This window comes from Mobula birostris, chromosome 6, assembly GCF_030028105.1.
Source record: "Mobula birostris isolate sMobBir1 chromosome 6, sMobBir1.hap1, whole genome shotgun sequence".
Lineage (NCBI taxonomy): Eukaryota > Metazoa > Chordata > Chondrichthyes > Myliobatiformes > Myliobatidae > Mobula > Mobula birostris.
Window position 1 is genome coordinate 172,564,182 of NC_092375.1, and position 13,116 is coordinate 172,577,297.

The 13,116-nt window shown below is 39.1% G+C and overlaps 1 protein-coding gene and 1 pseudogene across 5 annotated transcripts in view; both read right to left on the minus strand.

Moving 5' to 3' along the window:
- The window catches only part of LOC140198765 (piggyBac transposable element-derived protein 4-like), a 29,811-nt pseudogene extending 28,873 nt beyond the window's left edge, over positions 1-938 (minus strand).
- Positions 939-9,025: 8,087 nt separating this feature from the next.
- tlk1a (tousled-like kinase 1a) overlaps positions 9,026-13,116 on the minus strand; it is a 128,064-nt gene continuing 123,973 nt past the window's right edge. For all 5 annotated transcript variants that reach the window (XM_072261924.1, XM_072261925.1, XM_072261926.1 and 2 more), the window contains 3 exons: positions 10,771-10,882; positions 10,585-10,692; positions 9,026-10,483 (listed from right to left, as the gene is read on the minus strand). In XM_072261924.1, the coding sequence (XP_072118025.1) occupies positions 10,307-10,483; positions 10,585-10,692; positions 10,771-10,882 (397 nt within the window). In that variant the 3' untranslated portion in view covers positions 9,026-10,306. The remainder of the gene's footprint in view (positions 10,484-10,584; positions 10,693-10,770; positions 10,883-13,116) is intronic.

Consider the following 13,116-nt stretch of genomic DNA (forward strand, 5'->3'; position numbering starts at 1 on the left):
GGCTGATCACTCTTTCCCCTTAAGAATGCCATGGACCCAATCTGAGACATCCTGGACCTGTCACTTGCCATAGGGGAGTTTCTTTCATGTCCACAGAATCTCCTGTATGTGTTCCTAACTACTGAATCTCCCATCACCTCTCTCTTTTTCTCCCTCCTTCCTTTCTGAGTCACAAAGCCAGGCTCAGTGCAGGACACCTGGTCACTGCAGCTTTCCACTGGTAGGTTGTTCTCCCCGACAGTATCCAAGGTGGTATATTTATTATTGAGGTGAACAGCCATGGGGTACTCTGCACTTTCTTCCCTTTCCCTCTCCTGGCAGTCACCCAACTACCTGCCCTCTGTTACTTAGAGATGACTGCCTCCCTGTGGCTGCTACCTGTCACCTCCTCATTCTCCTGAGTGATCGGCAGGTCAGCCAGCTCCAGCTCCAGTTCCCTAACAGGGCCTGCATGGAACTACAGACAGAAGCACTCCTTGCAGATGCAGCCATGTAATGACCAACTCTATTGCAGTGGGGGGCGTTTCACTTCATTTGCTGAACAGAGGTCTTTGACATGGAATCGAGACTTGCCAAACCCCCTGCAGCTGGACATTTTACCTGTTCTTTCTTTCGCTTGACTGTTTTGTTTGAGCTGAGCTCGACTCTCATTTCTTTCTGACAGCACCTTGTTTGTACCCTCCTTTTTGCACAGCTTCTAGCTTTACCTCGGCATCGCTTTCATGCCTGAGTTCTGCCTGTTGCCGATGAACATTCTCACTCTGCCTGACCATAGTAATAGCTTTCTCTAGTGTGAGATTTGTCCGCAAATGATGTCTCTCTGACAATTTGGTGTCTGGTATCCCGACAATGACCCTGTCTCCAATGAGCTCATTTCTCAGATTTCCATATGCACAGTTGTCTGACAATGCTGTGATGAAGTAATTTACAACTTTCATTTGGCTCCTGTTTTCTGGAGTTGAACTTGTACTATATCACATATATCATATCACATTTCACTTTTCTGTGAAACGTTCTTGATCTGTTTTGTGTTCCTTTTTCTGAGCATTGGTCAGTCCCAAGCCACCCATGATGTCATCTGTTTTGTCACTCATGCAGTATATCAGTGTACTTACTTGATGCTCTTCTGAAGCCTGAATAAGATTGCTTGCAACCCTAAATCTCTCAAAGCCTCTGAACCATCTCTCAAAATCCCCTGGTGTAGAGATATCAAGTGCCTCGGCAGGCTTTATTGGGTAAGTAGATGTAGGTACTGAAGGTATTTGCTCCATTTTCCTGTTTGTTTGTTCATTATTTCATTTATTTGGACTACAAAAGTCTTCTGTTCTCTCCCTAAGAGTTTGACTGACTTCTTTGCTGTGTCTATGTCTCTGTGCACTTTCCCAGGCTAGTGGCCCACAGATTAATACAATGTATCCACTCTTGGATGCAGCCTAAAGGTGTTGCCTAGCAATCCTGGCCAGATCTCAGCTCAAGCTCATGGTTCATACATACTAGCACAGGCAGTTTAGGCTGATAAGTCATCGCTGAATATTTTTTCATAGATGTATGCAAACAAGAACAGCCTTTCTGTAAATTCTTTCCTGCTGGGATCTCCTTTGGTCTGTGGCCAAAATTCATCAACAATCAACCACTTCTGACACCATGTTGTGTTGGATATTGAAGGAGAGTGCAGAGAGACACCCAGAGGCCAGCATACAGGACATTCAACTAAACTTTATTGGTAACACTGCTAGTACAGTATGTGAACTCCTCCCACGTGGGAGTGGCTAACTGTGTAGCACAGGAATAATACACTGTTAACTACAACAATTCCTACACTTCCTTCCCCCCTCCCCACTTCACTACCGGATCTACCAATCATCCGCCAGCTTTTGCTGCACCGTTTTTGTTTTAACGGGCTACCCCCGCCCTCGTTCCAGCCTGAAACACCTACTGTTTATTTCCCTCCATAGATGTTGCCTGATCTATTAAGTTCCTCCAGCATTTTATGACACTATAACACGTTTAATATGTTTAATGTTTAAAGTATAGAACAGGTTGGGTAAAAGTAAGTTACTTTTTGTATTGGAGCTTTCCAAACAGGGATTCCAGTGCAACATCCATTTCTTTCAGTAAAAGATTGAGAGCCAGTGGGACTTCCTGTCCCTTATTAGCACGTCTGCAAGACTAATTTGTTGCTCTTTTCAGCACTCCTTAACACGCATGGCCGTAAACAAACTGTATGAATTCATTTTAAAAACAGAATTCTTTCTTCAGTATACGTGTGCCTTAATTGATTTTCCCACTGAAAGTCTACTAAGTTTCATCTTGAATTACTGATTTTATCAGACTTGTTTGTCTGAGAAACCCACTTCACGAGCCACACTGAAATAAATCATTTGTAATCTCTCCGTTCATTGTTGATCTTCTGAAGATTATTCATCATTTTCTGGACGCAGCTCATCCATATTTTTAAAAGGTACCAACACAATGTCCTTTCACTATTCGTCTTTACGTATAGTGTCTATAAAAAGTATTCACCCCCCTCCATAGGTTTTCATGTTTTATTGTTTTACAACGTTGAATCACAGTGGATTTAATTTGTTTTTTTTACGCTAATCAACAGAAAAAGACTCTCATTTCAAAGTGAAAACAGATCTCTACAAAGTGATCTAAGTTAATTACAAATATAAAATACTAAATAATTGATTGCGTAAGTATTCATCTCCTTTAATATGGCACACCAAATCATCACTGTTGCAGCCAATTGTTTTAGAAGTCACATAATTAGTTAAATGGAAATCACACCCACATCTCCAAATGGTCAAGGTGCTTCAATTGATAGCAGTAAAAGTACACCTGTATTTGGGGCTACGTCCACACTCGATCGGACAAATCCGTAACCAAAGCTTTTTCTCTTTGTTTTGACCCTCAGTCCACACTGAAACGGCGTTTTCCTCCCCCGAAAACGGAGCTTTTCTAAAACACTCTCCAGAGTGCTTAAATCTGAAAACGCCGGTTGGGCGTTGTAGTGTGTACAGGTTAACTGGAGGTTTTAAAAAACCCATCGTCCCTTTCATCGGTGAAGAGACTATGGCTGTAGGAAATGTTTCCAGGGTGACCCCTCTGTGCGAGTGGGGAAGATGTTGGTGGGGCTACCTGGGGGTCTGTGTGTCCGTATGTGTAGCTATTGTAGTGGCTGAGACTGGTATTGTGTCAGTTTTCCAATGTTCGTTGTCAGCTGGGTCATACTGTTCGTGAACTCCCTGTCGGTTTTACTCCATACACTCCGGTATTTGTTTTTTTTTAGTTTTAAGTCCTCCTGCGTGAGAACCAACAGCTGTCCATCGTTTGGCAATTTCCTTTTAAGTTTTTCTAGTCTGTAACTGGACAAACGCGCCCCAAGTATACCGTTTCCTCTTCGCTTGTTTTCTGTAGATGTGTCCTGCGCATGCCCATTAGGAGGAGATGCGCCCAAATACCCGTTTTAATATGGACGGAGGTATTTTCAAAGACGCCTGGTGTGGACGCCTAACATTTTTACGTGAAACCGGCGCTTTCAAAATTATCCGGTCTAACTGCCGATGAGTCAGTGTCCTGGCAAAAACTGCACTAAGACAAAAGAACGCTCCAAGCAACTCTGTGAAAGGGTTATTGAAAGGCACAAGTCAAGAGATGGATACGAAAAAAATTCTAATTCACTGAACATCCCTTTGAATAGTTAACTCAATCATCAAGAAATGGAAAGAATATGGCACAACTGTACTTCTGCCTAGAGCAGACCGTCCTCAAAAACTGACCGACCGTGCAAGAAGGGGACTAGTGAGGGAGGCCACCAAGAGACCTGTGATAGCTCTGGAGGAGTTAAAAGCTTCAGTGGCTGAGATGGGAGAGACTGTGCATACAACAACCGTTGCCTGGGTGCTTCAACAGTCGCAAGTTTTATGGGAGAGTGGCAAAGAGAAAGCCTCTGTTGAAAAGCAAATCTCAGCCAGAGTTTGCCAGAAGTCAGGCGGGGAACTCTGATGTCAGTTCGAAGAAGTTTCTATGGTCTGATGAAACCAAAAGTGAGCTTTTCGGCCATCAGACTAAATGCTATGATTGACATAAGCCAAACACCGCACACCATCAAACACACTGCAGCATGCTGTGGGGATGCTTCACTGCAGCAGCCTTGGAAAGCTTGTGAAGGTAGAGGGTAAAATGAATGCAGCAAAATACAGGGAAATCCTGGAGGAAAACCTAATGCAACCTGCAAGAGAACTGCGACTTGAGAGAAGATTTATTTTCCAGCAAGACAATGACCCCAAACATCAAGCCAAAGCTACACAGGAATGGCTTAAAATCAATAAAGTTAATGTCCTGGAGAGGCAAAGTCAGAGTCCAAACCTCAATCCAATTGAGAATTTGTGACTGGACTTGAAAAGGACAGTTCTCTCACTATCCCCATGCATCCTGACAGAGCTTGAACACTCTAGTAAAGAAGAATGGGGAAAAATTGCAGTGTCCAGATGTGCAAAGCTGATAGAGACCTATCCACACAGACTCAAGGCTGTAATTGCTGTCAAAAGTGCATCGACAAAGTACAAAAGGGGGTGAGTTATTATGCAATCAGTTATTTTGTGTTTAATAATTGTAATAAATTTAGACCAATTTATAGAAATTTGTTTTCACTTTGACACAAACGAGTCTTTTCCGTTGATCAGAGTCAAAAGAACCAAATTAAATCCACTGTGATTTAATGTTGTAAAACAATAAAACATGAAAACTTCCGGGTTGGGGAGGGGGTTAACACTTTTTGCAGGCACTGTAAATGAAGAGTTATGTAGTACATTTGAAAGCTTGGTGAACTATTGCCGGACTCTTCTACTAGTATCATTCTAACTTTTGTGTCGTCCAAAATCCATGATTGTAACTGAAATTAAAATAAAAACACTTTTTTTTAAGATTTCCAGCATTTGCAGGAGTGATTTCTATTTGTTTAGTTTATTGCAGTTGATTTCTGAAATCTCCAGTTGTTAAGTGGATGGAAGAGCTTATATGCATCTTCCGATTTTAAAAACACTTCAAACTGCTATCATGACCACACTAATGCTTCAATTTCAGGTGTGGAAAAGTTGAATGAAATATTTTAGCTTATCTACCTCCCCACCCACTCCAGACTAAAAGAGGTGAAAATTTCAACGGATTCATAAACAAGTCAGACTGTTATTTTCAAGATACCACCTGTTGAAAAACCAGATGTATGACTCCCTTGTTTAAGAAAGGAGGAAGAAAAAATGGTGCATAACTAAAGATCAATCAGTTCTTCCAATCTAATTTATTTGGTGTTCACAATATGGTTTTCTCTACATAATAGAAACAACACACAGATTGGGTCATTGAATTGAGAAGCACCTGCAGCTGGTCCATAGCATCTCACTTTTCACCGCTCCACTCCCATTTTGATCTTTTTCTTTGTGACACGATGAAAGCTTGAGAAACATCTGATCTTGTTGCAGCTGCAGGAGCCAATATCAAATTGTCAAACTTTAGAGGGTCTCTCTTTTCTTTGTATTTAGAAATGGCCAATTTTTCCTGTCATTGTTTTGGTTCAGCTTTTTCCTTTGTGTTTATATTGGCTTGTCTGCTGGATGTGCCTCACATAATCAACACAAAATTCCTTAATCTGATGTTAACCATCACAATCATTTATCCCATCTCAACCCCATCCCTTCCTTGATACATATAGTAATTTGTTCCTTAATACCATTTCCGATGAAGAGATTAGATGTTGCCTGCCTGTTTCCAGTATTTTCTGTTTTAATGATTTTACAAATTGTGTACCATATTGTCTCACACAGAATCAAACACTAGCACTGGAGCACAGTGTATAAATACAAGGCATACTAGTTTCTGATATCACTAAGAAAATCACTGGTGTAATGCAACCTTCACTCATGGTACATCTCATTTATTTGTTAATCTAATTTTGAAAGTTACAGGAATGCCTTATTTTATATTGAAAGTTATCCCAATGCAAATCAAGGCCTGTGATCAGCCATGAGTGGTGGGGCAGGCTTGAGGGCCCGAGTGCCGTGCTCCTTAATTTCCTAGAAAAGAAAGATAAGATACAGGTTAAAACAAAGCTTGTTAACTGTTTTACAGTTTTGTATCTGTATATATCCACCCCAGGTTACAAATACCCAATTTATATAAAGCCTGTGCAAGACTGGCAGCTCAATGTTACGGGGTTCCGTAGTTTTATCCATTATGAGCAGGAGGGATAATATTGCTAGTCAAGAAAAATGTCATGGCAGTGCTCAGACAGGACAGATTGAGGCTCTATGGGTGGAACTGAGGAATAACAGAAGGGATGACTACATTAGTGGGATTATTTTATAAACCACCCAATAGTCAGTATGATTTAGAGTAGCAGCGTGCGGAGAGATTGCAGACAGTTGCAAGAAACACAAGGTTGCAATAATAGGTGATTTTAACTTTTCACGTATTGACTGAGACTCCCATAGTGTAAAATGGCTGGATGGAAAAATTTGTGAAATGTGTTCAGGAAAGGTTACTTCATATATAGTGTGCATAACTGGATCTCCTATTGGGGAATGAAAGAGGGCAGGTGACAGAAATGTGTGTATGGGAAACGTTTTGAATCCAGATATCATAATTCCAAGATAATTATGAGGGAAGATAGGTCTAGTCATCAAGTTGAGATTCTAATTTGGAGAAAAGCAAATTTTGATAGTATCAGAAAGAATCTTTAAGTACGGATTGGAACTTTATGTTTACTGGCAAAGTTGTACTCACTGTAGGAGGCCTTCAAAAGTGAAATTTTTGGGAATGCAGTGTTTGTATATTCCTATCAAAATAAAAGGCAAGGATAACAGGTTTAGAGAACCTTGGTTTTCAAGAGATATTGTTGTCCAGGAGGAGGTGCACAGCAGGTATAGGCAGCAAGGAACAAATGAGATAAAACTTAAGTATAAGAAATGTAAGAGAACAAATTAGAGGGAAATCAGGAACACAGCATGATGTCACCCCAAAGAAAGAGAATCCCAAGGACTTCTACAAATATATTAAGAGAATAAGGAAAGCAAGGGACAGAATTGATCTTCTTGAAAAATCAATGTAGTTATCTATGCACAAAAGTGATGTAGGTGACCTTAAATGGATTTTTTTACATTTCAATTTACTCCAGAGGTGGCCAGTCTATAAAACCAAAGCAAAACAGCAGTGAGGTCATGGACCATGTAGGGATTACAGAGAAGGGGTTGCTTTGTCTTGAGGCAAATTAGGGTGAATAAATCCTCAGGTGACAAGATGTTTATTCAAACTTATTAGAAGGACAGTGCAGAAATTGTAGGGGCCTTAGTAATGGTATGTGAAATATCCTTTGCTGTGGGTGAGGTGCAATAGTCAATGAATGGGCAACAGCCCATTTTGTACTATTGTTTCAGGAAGGCCCCAAAAATATGCCAGGAAATTATAGGCTGGTGAGCCTGACATTAACACTGGAGGATATTCTAAGGGATCAGATATACTGTGCAAGTATTTGGATAGACAGGGTAGTTTATGTTTTCTACTTGGACTTCAGCAAGGCCTTTGACAAGATCCTACATGGGAGGTTGGTCAAGAAAGGTCAGTCACTTGAAATTCAGAATGAGGTAGTAAATTGGATTTGGCATTAGCTTTGCAGAAGCCATTAAGTGGTAGTAGATGGTTGCTTCTCTGAGAGGAGGACTGTGACAGTGATGTGCCTCAGGGATCAGTGCTGGATCCGTTTTTGTTTGTTAACAATCTAGACAATAATGTGGTAAACTTTGATAATCAGTAGGACTATTAAAGATTGCAGTGGAATCTAGATCTTCTGGAAAACAAGCAGATGGAACTTAAGGGAGACAAGTGTGAGGTGTTGCACTTTGTGAGGACAAACCAGGGTAGGACTTGCACAGTGAGTGGTAGGGCACCAAGGAGTGCAGTAGAATAGATGGATTTGGGAATAGAGATCCAACGCTGCTTGAAAGAGACACGACAGATAAATAGGGTCATAAAGAATTTTTTTGGCATATTGGCCTTCATAAATTCAAGTACAGGAGTTGGGATATTATGCTGAAATTGTATACGATTTTGGTGAGGCATAATTTAGAGTATTGCGTGCAATTCTGGCCACCTACCTCCAGCAAAAATATCAGTAAGATTGAAAGAAGAGAGAAAATTTACCAGGATATTGATGGGACCCGAGGATCCAAGTTTAGGGAAAGGTTGAATAGATTAGGACTTTAGTTCCTGGGACATTGGAGAATGAGAGCGTATTTATAGTGGTTTAAGATAGGCTTTTCCACCAAGGATGGGTGAGACAAGAACTAGAGGTCATAGTTTAAGAGTGAAAGGTGCAATGTTTAAGGTAAACCTGGGGTGGGGGACAAACTGCCAGCTGAAGTAGTGGACACAGGTTTGATTTCAACATTTGAAAAGTTTGGATAAGTACATGGATGGGAGGGATATAGGGGTGCAGCTTGATGGGACCAGATGGGCCGATGGGCTATTTCGGTGCTGTAATGCTCTATATGAGAATAAAGGTTCTATTTTTTTTTTAAATGGCTGGAGTGAAATCCTGAGGCCTAGATACAGTGCTGATTCAATATCTTGCACAGAGGCAGTTGTTCCACTTGATGGAATAACTTTACTTGAATTGCATTGCCATCAGATTTTTATCCTGGCAACTTTAATATTTCCATTAAACATGGAAGTATTAAAATTTAGTTCATGTGAAGTTGTGCACATTACTCACTATTAGCAATAGAGCAAGTATGTTACTTTTAGAAAAAATTAAGTACAATACTTTATGTCAATAACCAATGGCTGAAACAGGTTCTACACAAGTTGAAACGTGGTCTAATCAGCTGTCGAAGTTATTTTCACTATGTGTAGAGCTTGCATCTCTTCCCACTTGATCTATATACCATGCAGAGACTTGAAGTCAGAATTTAGGGCAGTAGCTCACTACTTTATGGGCAGCAACTGGCACAACGAACTTTTAGTCAAAACATGAATGAAATAGAATTTTGTAGTTTTATTACTGGGTTTGGCTGCACTCTCTACAGTATCAGCAGCACATTTTTAAGTCAACAGTTAAACATTTTATTTACAGTGAAAACAATGCAGCTTTTAACACCAGGAACACAGGCAACAGCTTAATTATACAACATTAACAAGCCCAGATAAACCTTTTTTCGTTTCAGTGTATAAATTACACACAGGCATTCTATTTGCATGGATGTAAAAACAAGCAGAAAACTGTACTAACAATTAAGATTTTGCATTTCTGAAAATGGTTGTAATTTGTACAGCACAGGCAACTGTTCAAAATTTAATGTTTCACACCATTTATGCCTACACAGAGAAGAAACCAATAATCCTGCAAACATGTAACAATTTGTCCTGCATTTCATTTTGTTTTTCTTCTCCAATAGTTGAATATCTCTCCAATAATGCCAAGCAATCAAGGCTAATCAATAAAATGGCCTATCCCTCAATATTACAAAATTTAAGACAATCTCATTAAATACAAAATTAAGCCTTTACAGATCTGACTTTTGTTGCTAATGTATGAAGGCCGTGTTTTAATAAAACACCAATGCTACGTTGTAGCAATGGGCAAATCCATTATTGGAATTCAGGATCCGATTAAGAAAGCAAAAACAAAACGCCAAATTTTTATACAGCCTTTACAAAATCAAACTGCTGTTACTTAAGAACAAGGTAAATATAATGAAATCATTTACAACAATATAAAACAATGCTATTTTACTATTATCTTGCACAGTACATTCTACAATTTGACCTATAAATACATCAGCTGCTTATTGTAGCTTCAATATGTAAATATTTATGTGCATTTACAGGTTCATAAGAGCTACTCAATTTCTCTTCACAATTTTATTTGGATGGGCTGTTGTATTTGTGTGCTAAAATCATTTTCTGGCCTTATTTTAAACAAAAAACAGAAGTCCCAATGTGACTTCCAAACAGACTATATACAGTGTTCCCAAAAAATGTGGATGAACAGTTTTCAGCTCCTAAATGCATAAGTTTTACAGTGTGCAGTACTCTGGCTAATATCTGCAGTTCACTGTTATCCATGGTTCAATTCTATTTGAAATAGATCAAAAGCAAAGAATTTAAAAATTGGTACACCCTAATCCTTTCACAGCCTCTGCTTTCTCCTTCCAATTCTCCCTCCCAAGAAGAAATTATTTCAAGTCATCCCATCTTCAGCTGTGAATTAATATGGAAAGTTTAACAAGATCTGTCAGTCTAACTATCAGTCTTAATAAGAAACTATGTTTGACATTGGTGAAACTGGTATTGTGGCTGGCCCAGGCATATGTAGATTTCCTGAAGAATTTGACCGTCGCATATGAGGAAGAAGGTAAGTATCATTAGCCAGCAGATGCACATCAAAGCGATCTTCTTTGCGATATGCTAAACAACGTCTAATGAAAGCCTGAAACGACAGAAGCATTAGATTTTAAATCAAATGAATTCTGCAATTGTTTCAACAAATGAGGGAAAAAAAAGTGCAAATACAACACTGAGCCCAATTACCTTTGCTTCATTGCTAACAACTGGTTTAACAGGAAATTGGACTTCAGTTGCTTTTAATATTGTATTCTCTTGTAAGATATCCTGCTGTGACTGGTTGTGGCCAAAGGGCTGAAAAAGAATACTTTACATAAGACAATTTTCACAAACAAAAAATCCTGGAGATAATTTAAAGAAATTAAATATCACCTTCCGACCATACAGACACTGGAAGAAGATAACTCCGACAGACCAGACATCCACTTTGTTAGAAATTTTGGGTGGTTCTTTTCCTACAACAAAACACTCAGGAGGCAAGTACCTGGCAAAAGATTTAAAGCAAAACAGTTTGCAGTTTGTCTAGATTAAAATTAATAACTTTTTTTAATGTACAAAAAACAGAACGAACTATATAATTGCCTGGGCAAGTCAGGATTAAATAAAGTCTATATGACCTGCTAATTCTATACTGTGTTCAACTAACAAAATGGGAATGATGAAGCAATGCAAAAATTGCAAAATTGGTGGCAATAAGGGATAATGGTGGCTTGGACATGAAATTAACTTAGATGTAGGGAAGTAGAGGGAAGCAGAAGTTCATATAGGTTTAGGGCATATTTGCAGGATGGTTTGAGTGCTTACAAAGAACTGTATGATAGAAAAATGCGTGAGGTTCAGCAGTCAAGCATTCTGTCGTTTTTCAAGCCTTCTACATCAGCCAACGAACCTCAGCCTTCGACATCAAGGCAGGCAGACATAGAAGACGTTAGTGACCAGTCTCCTGTAGCTCCCACCACCGCAACCTCAGCCTAACACACCATCAGTGTGCTTGCTGTCTTTCCAATTCCGGTAAGTGAAACTACACTGTACATACATTATTTCTACTTTATATAGGCTGTGTATTTTTGTGTTATTTGGTATGATTTGGTAGGCTTACGAATGGTTTCATAGGAACACTCTACCTTCAGATAGCGGGGGAAACCTGTACTGCATCTCCATTCAGTGATAAAAGAACTTAATATGGATGCAGTGTTAGCAATCATTGCTGAGGAAGTAGTACCTTGAACTTGTGGAACATCTGATAATTTTACACATTTTAAAAATATCAGTTCTGTATCCTAGCTTAAACTCAAGAAAGCCCATCTGCAGGACAATTTTAATTACTCAAAATGTATAGTAATGATCGTAATATTCCAAATCAACTCATTTAAAAAAAACTAAACTTCCTCTCCAAGATTCTTGATATCATTTCTCAAATTTGCCTCCATCTTTTTTTAAACATCTGATTCCTGTCACATTGGTTTCTCATAGCCCTAAAATGACCCCAAGGGTCCAAAATGATCCTCTATAATCACACCTTTGATCAGTCATTGCTCTTTGAACAGCATTTAATGGCAAACCAAAATATTCTCTCCACTAACTTCCACCTGATCACACGAGTACCCTTCAAACGTTACAATTTTGAAAAGTGGCCATTCATTCCCAAAACATTCCTTCTATGCCTCAAGGCATTCCTGGCCTCTGTGCTCCCTTCAGCAGTGTGTTAAAATAGTTTACTAATTAGATATACCAAGATAAAGTGGGAAAAAATTAACTTGTTTTGCATATCAACCATACAGATAATGTCACCACAGTGCACTGAGGTAGTGCAAGGGAAAAACAACATAATGCAGAAAAAAAGTGTTACAAATGACCCATATGTATGTAGTCATATTACAGAAACAAGACAGGAAATTTTGAATTCATTCATGACTCTTCAAGACTGCAGGATAGTGATCTACTGTGAAGTGTGATTTGCTTCAATATAAGTTTATGTTTTCAAAACCCATCCAGAATTTGTCTTATTCCATATCCAAAAGTTTATACCAGCACCACTCATGTAGACTGCCTTGAGATTTCTTGCAAATCTCCACTCCACCATTACCAACTACCTTCATTTACTCTGTAGAATCTCTCCAGCCAATGATCCTCAGACTTCTGCTGACCCCTACATCACCTAATGAATGAATGAAATATTAAATATTTCACTTTCCACAGATGCTGCCTGACCTGCTGTTTCTACCAGTTTTTTTGTTTCTAATCTCATGTTTCTAGTGTATGCAAACTTTTCTGCTTTCTAAACGTTCTGCACATCCTTTGTACTTCAGACTTTTTTTTTTTTAAAAGGCCAACTGAGCAAACAGAATCATCGGCTTTATAAATAGAGGCAAGTCAGGTCGGACTTTAACAAGACACTAGCTTGACCACAACTGAAATGATAAGTGTAGTTCTAGCAAGTGTACTTCAGGAAAGATGTGAAGGGTGCTGTTGGGATACACAAAATGAAGATACTGGGAAAAAATAATCAAACAGCTATTTCACATAGCTATTGTCTCAGAAAGCACTGCAAGGGATGTTGTCCAAAAGGTAGTTTGATAAGTATCTAAATGGATGAATTTGCAAGGCTCAGTGGAAAGGGACAAACTTAATTGTTCCTATATGAAGTCAGCGTGGATTTGATATTCCAAATAGCCCCTTTTCATGTAAAGCCTTTCTGTAATTTCAAGTTCTTTAAAC